Below are 10,533 nucleotides of genomic sequence, written 5' to 3' on the forward strand. Positions count from 1 at the left end.
CTATCGACCCATCTTTACTGATGACTGACCCTAGGTATTTGAAATGGTCCACTTCTTTTAGCTGGGTGTTCTGCAGACAGATGGTGTGTTTGCTGTTGACGCCACTAAAGTTGCAGTGCATGTACTCGGTCTTCTCTCTGCTTATTCGCAGACCTGATGTTTCCAGAGCTTCCCTCCACTTTTCTAAAATCTGCTGTAGGTTGTTCACATCTTCACTGATCATTACGACGTCGTCCGCATATAGGATGTCCCATGGCGGCGCTCGTTGCAGATTTGAGGTGAAATGATTCATAACAACATTAAACAGCAGAGAACTGAGTTCGGAGCCTTGGTGCACCCCAACCTTCACGCCAAATTCTTTGCTTGTTCCGGCTGGACTTCGCACTTTGGTTGATACTTGGTGGTACATATCTTTGACAATCATTATGTAATGCTCGGGCACACTCTGAGCCCTTAGNAAGTGAATTTCCTGTACGAAATCCATTAAGCAGCCAAGTGAAAGAAATTTTATGCAAATTGAATACGTATTTTAAAGGTGTGAACGAAAAGTTTTTACTCTGTTTTTATTTTGTAATTTTATAAAGTTTGTCTTTTTGTTGTATTTTGTAAGGCTGGCTGGACACCCTCTCTATAAACGGTGCTCGCAGAATATCAGCGTCGAGGTACTTCGTGCCTTGGCATATGCTGAGCGAGGACCTGTTTTTATTTATTTAAAAGGATGTGTCAAGTGTCGTTACATCGGCCCAATTGGTAGGAAGTGTTTTATAGACTTCCTTTTAATAAAACATTAATTTTATTTGTATGTGTTTTACTAACGGTACTTTTGGCGATCACTCACACAAATGCAATTCTCAGCTTAAGTTGATAGGACTGTAGCTGTGGTTTGTTTCGACTACCTATTTTAAAGTTTTTTGTCACTTTTTAAGTGTTGAATTTTATGGAATTGGGAAAGAAGTACCGAGTTTGAAGCGTTCTTAGCAGACATTGCAGTTGAATATTCAAGTTCTGAATTTTATTATTGATGAATAATAAAATAAATCCTACTAGCTCGATTGATCGTTTCATTTATTTATTTAAACCAGGTTACCTATAATAATATTTTTTCGTTAATTTATGAAAATATCAAATTAGCCCGTAATTCTGAATCCTGATACATAAAGTTAGCCTATTAATTTAACACAGGTACGACTGTACTCAGTGTTGCACTATCAAATGCAATTGACGCGCCTCTATGCCAGGGTTTTTATGTTCCTGGTCAGGCTATAAGTGGTAGTTGTCTTACCAACGTGACCGTTCAAGTCGCCGCCGATGAACTTCGACTCACAGTTTGGTATCGACTGCAACAGATCACTTATTTCTTCCCAGAAAGATTCCTTTTCCGAACTTGGGGTTCCGGACTGGGGAGCGTATGCGCTTATGATGTTCATGCACGGTTGATCGTCCAGGGCAAGTTTGATTGACATTAGTCTTTCGCTTACTCTGTTTACTTCAACTACGCGATCTTGAAAGTGTTTGTCTACTATAATGCCGATTCCATTCTGCGTCCTTGTTCCATGATAAATCAGCTTGTAATCATACCCGATGTTACGCGATTTGGACCCCTTCCATTTCGTCTCCTGGATGCAACAAATGTTGATGCGTCTTCGGTGTAATACTTCGCTGAGTTCTGAGCTGCGTCCTGTCATCGAGCCCACGTTCCAGCTCGCTATGCGCATCGTGGGTGATATCTCGGGTGCTCTGATGACATTAGCGCCGCTTCGGGGGTACGCCCTAGTATTTACTGCATTTCCATCACTGTTATCGTCGCTTGAGGGGGACGCCCTAGTATTGTTTGCCCTTTTCTTAACTGTACTTTTCATGATTTGGAGTTGTGATGATTGGCTTTCTTTCTTTTACGGCCGGTTGCCACCTGACGCCAAGACTGTCACTCACTGCGGAGTGTGTGTGAGCGCCGCCGTTGGCCCCGAAGGGTTCTTCCGCCACCATCTCTTCTGTAAGCCCCAGCCCAGACTCACAGCACTGCTGCAGCCTCTGCTCCGAGGATGTCGAAGAAGCCCGCAGCAGGGGTTTTATATCGCAGTGTCCTTCTGCGGCCTTTTGGTCCGCGGGAGCTATTTAATTTCACTCCTACCCTCCTGGTTCTACTTTCGCAGAACCGAGCGAGCGCTCCCCTATCCGCCACCTTGGGGACGCGTTCCCATAGGGGTTAAAGGCTCCCCCGGGAAATTATTAAGGCAGCGAGTAATGTAGTTGTATAATTTTTACGAGATAATGGTGGCACAAACATTTTAATGGTACGTGAGGAGCGTGCAGGCAGGTATTATTATTTGAGAAGACGAAATAAAGCCAAGGAAAGAAAATATTGGGTGCACCCAATCCTGAGGGAAAGATTTAGTTTAGGAACATTTCAGAACTTAATAACAGAATTGAGAAGTGAACTATACTTGCGCGCCGATGAGATCCAGTTTATTTTGTAATTTATTATTGTTACCGTTGAATAGAGCTCGGAAAGCACTTTCAGGATCAGCAACCAGATTTTAGATATCGCACTTAAGGTGCAATAACGTCACGTATGCAATTTTTTTATACTTAACTGAATCAAAGTAAACCAAGTATAGCCTGACCAGGAACATAAAAACCCTCGCCATGTTGCGGAAAACTAATGGTACTAATTTCTTTTAATGGCAACAGTAACTGAAAACTTCATTGACATGTCACCTTGCATGTCAGTCTATTGTTGTCAAAGTGTAAACAAACTTTATTTTAAATGTTTGCAATTGATTTTGTGAATTAAATTGCTAAAATGTTTTTATAGTCGTGAAAGAAAAGTGGTTCACGATGTGTTAATGTATTTGTCGAAGAGAAATACTAAGGGTTCGGACAATATTTTCATTGAATAATGTTTCCGACAAAGGTTGTCAAATTGACTGACATGTTTATCGTATAGTACAGTCCACTATGAAAATTAGCTGTAGTCTGTTTCAACTACCTATTTTAAAGTTTTTTGTCACTTTCTAAGTTTTGAATTTTATGGAATTGGGAAAGAAGTACCGAGTTTGAAGCGTTCATGAGCAGACATTGCAGTTGAATATTCAAGCAGCAGGAGCTACAGCAGACATCTCCGCGCTGGCCGGCTTCGAGGTGCTGCTGGACGGCGCGCCGCTGCAGCTGCTGTTCACGCACAAGGTACAACTAGCGTCTAGTGCAGTTGCAGCAGGAGCTACAGCAGACATCTCCGCGCTGGCCGGCTTCGAGGTGCTGCTGGACGGCGCGCCGCTGCAGCTGCTGTTCACGCACAAGGTACAAGGAGTATACAGGGTGTCCCAGAATGGGTGAATCAAACTGCTAGGAGAGGTAGCTCTACTAATGTGCTATCCCTAAAAAATATGAAAAAAAATATTCAAGTTCGGAATTTATTTTAAACAAAGTGCTCCAAACCCAAAATCTAGTCATTATTTTCAAAAGTTTGTTTACAGATAAACGAAGCGATCATGTACAATTAATATTAGGTAGTAAGAAAAAATTATAAACTCCAAACGCAGCAATTATAGCCAGATACTTAGGCAAAGCTTATTAATTTTAAATAAAAAAAAAATGACCTTATGCGCTTTATTTTTTTTCATATTTTTAGGGATAGTACATTAGTAGAGCTACCTCCCCTAGCAGTTTGATTGATCCATTCTGGGACACCCTGTAGATCGTATCATCCACGCACGAACGCGCGCCCCACCACTTATTCGTCGAGGTCGCGCGGGGTGCGGTTAGTGTGATCCGAGCAATCTGAGCGGCATTATTGTAGTGTGCTTATGCACTCATGGATAATTTAGCATATACCGATAACACTCAAACATAATAGCGGAAGAATGGTAGGGTGCGTCTTCGTGGATGAAACTATCTATAGTTTCAAAAGGAGCTACTTTACTACCACGCACAAATTATATACTGACATCACCGCGCTCGCCGGCTTAGAGATGCAGCTGCTGTTCACGCACAAGATACTTTATACAACTTCGCTAAACTACAACATACTTAGCGGGCCAGACCTACTCAACTCGCTGCTGTCAGTACTGTTCAAGTTCCAATCGAAGCCAGTAACAGTGATCGCGGATATAGATATATTCCTACGTATAAAGATCACTGAGAAAGATCAGGGAACACAACTATTCCTCTGGAGAGGCATGGATAGAGATATACCTACACACTTAGGTGAGCGACAGAACGCTACATGACGAAGCGATTCAAATCTTCACATAACATGACAGATGTCATGACTCGGTAAAAGGAATACGATAAGGTATACTGTTGACTCATAGCTTAACCACTGTACAGGCAACGGCGATTCATCAACTTTTTTTTTACTTCTCAACCCAATGCGTCCAGCGCTGGACAAAGGCATTTCCCAAGGAGTACCACAACGACATTTCTACGCTACTTACTTGCAGGTGCTTCCCGCAATCGTCTTTAGTTACATGTTCGATTTAAGTGTCATTTTAAAACTCCTTATTTAACCGTAAAACGAATGTATATAGACAGCCTTTTTCAAACATTTGCAGTTCCTCGTGGTGGCTGATCCAGAAACGGAGAAAATAGTCGAAATGATTGACTTCAGGTTCTGCACAGTTGGCCCGTACCAGGGACCTATTATTGAGGTAAGTGACAAACAAAACGATTTGAACGCAGTAACCAGTCGGAATGACAAATTATTGGCTGCAAATGTATGACTCATGTATGTTCATGTAGAAATATAGTGCATTACGTATTTAGATTGACGGCCGTACGTGAGCCCGTGATACTAATGATTTTCTATTGACCTAAGGGCAAGTGTCAATGCATGTATACGTGCGGAAGTAAGAATGATATATGATAAGCATTACTGCCATGCGATTCTTATTGTGTGTGTTTATATTTAATTGCCAATGTATATGTGGGATAAGGACCCGTATAGATAATGATATGACGATAATGTCTTTTCCATACCTTTTTGGAGTCCTATTATGAGATCGAAAACACACAGGTCCAAATAGGTATGTAATGTACTGTTTTTAGGCACTGAACAAATATAATTATGCGTACAAGTACATACATAAATGGTTCACTGTGCCCTCTGACCTCTGACTGCGTCAATCAGCGTCAGGGAAAACAACTTCATTGAGCAGTAAACTTCGACCGCGCGCTTGCAATCTTGCATCACGAGACTTCCACTTAATTTACAGAAAACATGCTGTTTTGTCAAATAATTTTCATGCCATGTCAAATCCTTTCTTTTTCAAATTTCTTCGTTCCTACTGTTTAGTTCTGAATTGGTGACGTGTTGTTTTAGCTTTGCGTGACACAGAGACGGGTGTCCAAAATGACGGAGTCACGGGTGGACGAAGATGATGAATATCAGGTAAATGTTTAGCTACGTAATATTAACTAGCTGTAGACTTGTCCATGTGGATTATGGTCTGGTGTAGAAAGTCTTTATTTCGGAAATGCGGTTGTAGAATCTAGAAATACATAATTAATTCCAAATAAAACCTATAAGGTAAACACTTTTTATTATTTTTTAAAAGAAATAGAACTGCATTCAAAGATTTTCAAAAATTTGCTTGCCGCACCCGGGAATCCAACCAGTTAAAATTTGTAAAAAAAAAATACACCTTGTATCGATCGTTAGGGTCACGGTTAGGGTTAAGTATAAGGGTGAAATCTCTCTGTATGAGTCCTTGTTAACTCATACATTTATCTTGATAGTGAACAGGAAAACACTTGAGATCCTTGGTCGATAACAGCGCGCAAGGTGTGTTGAACTCCGTCCGCAGCTTCAATGTTGACCAAGGCTGTGGCAAGTAGGTAATACTTCAGTTGATGACGTACATTGCCGCGCGGTATTGGTGACGTTACTTGTTCTAGTGTTTGTGGTATTTCGGTTGGAATATGCGTTATGTAATAGAGTGTTATGGTACCCATTACACTCTCTAACAAACTTGATAAATCAAATGAAAGGAAAATCATGAAATCTTTCATTATTTATAGAAAATTTTATGGTGTGTTGGTGAATTATCGAAAAAAAATCGGAAATCTTTGAATGCAGTTCCGTTTCTTTTCAAAAATAAACAAATGTTTTCTTTGAGTAAAATTTTCTATCTACAGTATTAAGAGTACTTTTCCTCCAGGTGGCATTACAAAAACCCTGTAAACATAAGCTCGTGAGACAATCGCACGCACAAATATAGTCCACATCTCATTCACAACATTTTTGGTTATCAGACCAAAGCCTAACATCGTAAAATCCGCAGCTGAGCGCGGCGGCCATGGCGCGCGTGGCTCGCTACACGGGCGCGGAAGCGGGCACGGGCGGCGGAAGCGGCGCCGGCGCCGGCGAGGCTCGCGTGCTATCGCTGCTACCGCCGCCCGGCCGCTCGCTGGCGCTGCACGCGGCGCTGCTGGCCGCCTGCCGCCACAACAGCGGCCACCACTTCCCGCTGTTATGAGACCCGCTGCGGCTCGAGCTGCGCTACTACGTGCACTCGCGCCGCTACTGCCCCACCTGCGAGCTCGTCGACGCGCCGCACACGCTGCGGGAACAGCTCTGTCCGCTGCTCAAGATCAAGACGGACGCGCCCGCACACTAGCGACACAATACTACAACTTCACACTAGCGCCACAATACTACAACTTCACACTAGCGCCACAATACTACAACTTAACACTAGCGCCATAATACTACAACTTCACACTAGCGCCACACAATATCACAACTTCACACTAGCGCCACACAATATCCCAACTTCACACTAGCGCCACACAATATCCCAACTTCACACTAGCGCCACACAATATCCCAACTTCACACTAGCGCCACACAATATCCCAACTTCACACTAGCGCCACACAATATCCCAACTTCACACTAGCGCCACACAATATCCCAACTTCACACTAGCGCCAACACAATACTACAACTTCACACTAGCGCCAAAAATACTACAACTTCACACTAGCGCCACTATACAATACTCTGACTTGACAGCGCCCGAATAGGGTATTTGACACCACCCATCAATAGGGATGTTTCCTGGGTAAAAAAGCAAGAGTTTCAATTAGTCCGTCAGTTAGCTTATCAAAAAATACTCGACACGTATTTTTCACTTTTTCAAACTAATGAAAAAAGAGATAAAGCGTGCCAAAGTTATAAAGAAAAGGCCCGTGTCGTCAATGAGTGCTTAAAAGTGCAGCACTTTGTGACGTCGCGCGGAACTTCAACGCACTATAACTTTGTAATTATTTGTTTGGTTGACAATTAAAAATATACGTGTCCAACATTTTTTATTATTAAAATTGACGGACTAAAAAATTTTTTAGGAAACTAGCCTATTGACGTACTTTATAAAACTGTCAAAACGAGACTCCCATAGATTTGTAGGACAATAAACTCAGCGTCAAATATTTCGTGACACCCAAAGTGAACAATAAGTTCGAAACACGTATTTGTTACAATTGGAATAAGGTCGTGTTGTCAACTTTTTGACCACTTTGGGTGTCACGAACTATTCGACGCCGACAATACAAACTGATAACGTCACTATTTTGCCAACTCAATTGACTATTATATCGATTACAAAGCACCTAAGAATATTAATTTACAATTGATTAAAATATTATTGAGTTTTAAGACCAAAATGAAGTGTGTTTTGTTTTTAATGTGCTTTTATTTGTGAATGGTGTCAAATACTCAATTTACACGCGCACAAAACCACGTGTCACTTACCATCTAAATTATTTTCAGTAAAAAAAAAACAATAAAATGTTTCACTAAACGGTTACCGTAAATACTGTATAGATTTATGTATTGTGCTAATGATGTAACCCCCTCTAACGATAAACAACACTCAAATGTATAAATAAACGACTCGCATATACATATAAAAAATAATTTGATATGTATTTTAAAAGGAATGTATTCAATTAACTTACCATTCATGTAAAAACATGTCCGAAAACTTTAGTATTCGAAGTCCAGTCAGTAAAACATAACATAATACATTATTTGTCATAGAATTTCAAGATTAACATTTCTTTCATTCAAGTAAACTTCCATGATAATATTAATTGATGTTCCATCGGACCGTCATCAGATTATCGATTAAAAATTAGAAAACAAAACAAAAATTATGAAAAGTAGAAACTAAAATATTTGTCGATCACGGAAAGACTAGATATTATGTAAAGATATTTTGTAAAACATTCTTTACTAGAAATAGAATATGGCAAGAAACCAAAGGTGATCTAATAAATGATAGAAGTAATCTTAACTAACATAGTTCTTGCTTGATGTGGTTCTTTGTAAAGCCTTGTATCCACTTGAGCATCCGATGCATAGAATATTACTTCTACATTATTGATATGACAAAAATATTATCTGCGATAATGACAATTTACCATTCGGTGTGACATAAGATCAATAATTAAGCTGCTTCCTTGTAAAGTCTGAATAAGTTAATTAAAAATATTAACCATGACATAAAAAAAATATAATTATTCCTTTATGTAAAATTGAATTTGTTGAATGGCTGTGATTGTACATACCATACAACTTGTCTTCGTATTGTTATTCTTGATAATTTTTTTCCGGACCGTAGCAACCAGTTTCAAAGCCTACTCAACACAAACAAATAATCAGATCGTTCCTCTTTATAATAATTAGTATAGAAAAAATAAACAAAATGTTAGTTACGTAATTTTCTCTCTTGTCGCTTGCTTATTACTCTCATATGTTGCAATTTCTTACCAAACTTGCGCGCAAAAAGCAAATCTAGTATGTAAAATTATCAAACTTCGAATGCTCGTAACTCAGTTCAGACTGAGTTTAGAGGTATACATGTCATAGTAAGTTTGGTTTTTTACACTATTTTGTAATCAAAAAACGAGGTTTGGTCGATGGCCGCGCGAAAAAAAAAGACGCCATTTTCCGGCATTGTCTTATAAGCATAGGTATGTGATAGTCTTGCTATCGTAGTTGCGCTCGTTAGTTGGCGCTACTGTCATAGTCACTATCGAGTGACAGTTACTCATTAGTGGCGCCATCTGATCCTGATATTTATAGAAAGGTTTGGCTATTTGTTTCTCTTCATCTGTTCCTTATCTGCGATTCAATTTCAAAGGTTTTATTGTTTGTAGTCAATTAATTAAATAAATTTGCACTATTTAACATCGATTTAAACTGAATTAGAATTGGTCTGGTATAAAGAAATATACAGTGTGAGTCACGTTAAAGTGTACATATGAAAATAGATAAAACTAGACCTATTTTTATCGACAAAAAAGAGGTCAAAAATTTTTTGAGATTTTTTTTTAATTTTTTATAGAATTTTTTTTCTTCCAATTACTTGTTGTAAAGAAAACGTAATAACTTTTAAACTAAGCGGTATATCCAGATAAAATAAAAACAGTAATAATGAAAAATAACAGGCGATACTAAACTAATACATAAAATACACAAAAAATGCCAACAAATAATAAAAAATGATACTTTTTGAAAAAAATCTGCTTCAAAATTCCTGTTTTTTTGGTTATTTGATAAATATCTCCAAAAAATGCCCCTATAACCAGTGGTTTTTATTACTTTCTATTATTCTCTATCGTATTATCTTTGTAAAACCAAAAATTGCATGTCTCTATCCCTATCACAACATTTGCTATGATCGTTTGAACAAAGGCCTGCCACAACATTATTCTCCGCTGCAGGTAGAGACAATTTTAATTTTAACTAAAATGCTTATTTTACTTCGAAATATTTTGTTTTTATTTGAAATCTAACTTGTCTTTATCAAAATTACAAATCTAGAGCCATTTTCAGTTTTGTTGTTAACGAAGGTTGAATGGCGCGCCCGGAGAGGCTTAGTTCAAACGATCATTGCAAACGTTGTGATAGGGATAGAGACATGCGATTTTTGGTTTTACGAAGGTAATACGATAGAGAATAATACAAAGTAATAAAAACTACCGGTTATAGGGGCATTTTTTGGAGAAATTTATCAAATAACCAAAAAAACACGAATTTTTAAGCAGATTTTTTTCAAAAAGTATCATTTTTTATTATTTGTTGGCCTTTTTTGTGTATTTTATGTATTTTTTTAGTATCGCCTGTTATTTTGCATTATTACTGTTTTTATTTTATCAGGATGTACCGCTTAGTTTAAAAGTTATTACGTTTTCTTTACAATAAGTAATTGGAAGAAAAAAAATTCTATAAAAAAATAAAAAAAAATCTCAAAAAATTTTTGACCTCTTTTTTGTCGATAAAAATAGGTCTAGTTTCATCTATTTTCATATGTACACTTTAACGTGACTCACACTGTATTTATAGATTGTTAAAATGTGCTTGATACTACTGCAAATTGCAATCTGCGGGGATGCAATAGTAGTTTCGAATTTATCGTTATCTTACTACCTATGAAAATTGTTAAATTATTATTAACAAAACTTACTTATAAAGTTGTTATGCGTGATCATTTAATATTAATCAATTATTTAAGACCTGTCCGCACT

The 10,533-nt window shown here is 38.3% G+C and overlaps 2 protein-coding genes across 2 annotated transcripts; one reads left to right on the forward strand and one right to left on the reverse strand.

The window, feature by feature from the left end:
• Positions 1-299: 299 nt before the first annotated feature.
• On the reverse strand, positions 300-2,208 carry LOC114355900 (uncharacterized). The gene is made up of 2 exons (XM_028308941.1): positions 1,262-2,208; positions 300-469 (listed from the first exon to the last, which is right to left on the reverse strand). Exons 1-2 carry the CDS (start codon positions 1,857-1,859, stop codon positions 300-302), a joined length of 768 nt encoding a protein of 255 aa, XP_028164742.1. The 5' UTR covers positions 1,860-2,208.
• Positions 1,858-6,969, forward strand: LOC114355907 (uncharacterized). Its single transcript, XM_028308954.1, has 5 exons — positions 1,858-2,100; positions 3,076-3,300; positions 4,554-4,649; positions 5,321-5,389; positions 6,282-6,969. Exons 1-5 carry the CDS (start codon positions 1,858-1,860, stop codon positions 6,474-6,476), a joined length of 828 nt encoding a protein of 275 aa, XP_028164755.1. The 3' UTR covers positions 6,477-6,969.
• The last annotated feature ends 3,564 nt before the right edge of the window (positions 6,970-10,533 follow it).

The sequence above is a fragment of the Ostrinia furnacalis genome, unplaced genomic scaffold, assembly GCF_004193835.3.
Source record: "Ostrinia furnacalis isolate ACB-3 unplaced genomic scaffold, ASM419383v2 OfSCF0208, whole genome shotgun sequence".
NCBI lineage: Eukaryota > Metazoa > Arthropoda > Insecta > Lepidoptera > Crambidae > Ostrinia > Ostrinia furnacalis.